At 64.1% G+C, this 312-nt stretch overlaps 1 protein-coding gene across 1 annotated transcript in view; it reads right to left on the reverse strand.

Moving 5' to 3' along the window:
* Nucleotides 1-253, reverse strand: part of FAM20A (family with sequence similarity 20, member A) — a 9423-nt gene extending 9170 nt beyond the window's left edge. The window contains exon 1 of the mRNA XM_010087605.1: nucleotides 207-253. Within this exon, the coding sequence (XP_010085907.1) occupies nucleotides 207-253 (47 nt within the window). The remainder of the gene's footprint in view (nucleotides 1-206) is intronic.
* Nucleotides 254-312: the final 59 nt, after the last annotated feature.

Raw genomic sequence — 312 nt, forward strand, 5'->3', positions numbered from 1 at the left:
GAGGGCGTGGGCAGCAAGGATGTTGGTGTCGGAGCGCTGCTCTCCCGTCCGGCTCTTTGCTCAGGACATCTGCAGAGGAGGCAGATGCTCCTCCCAGGTCTGGAGGAGGTGGACACCGGAGCGTGCTGAGGCTCGTCGGCAGGTTTGGCTGGTGGGTTGCACACAAGGACGTGGCCCCAGGATGCCATCAGCCCCGGCGGACGTACCTCAGACTTTCCAGCACGCTGCTGTGCACCGGGTCTTGCACGGGCATATCCTCAAGGCACAACCTCAGTGCCCCGCCGTGGCCAGGGACAATAAAAACCCCGGTGC

This window comes from Pterocles gutturalis, unplaced genomic scaffold, assembly GCF_000699245.1.
Source record: "Pterocles gutturalis isolate BGI_N339 unplaced genomic scaffold, ASM69924v1 scaffold15151, whole genome shotgun sequence".
NCBI classification, from domain to species: domain Eukaryota; kingdom Metazoa; phylum Chordata; class Aves; order Pterocliformes; family Pteroclidae; genus Pterocles; species Pterocles gutturalis.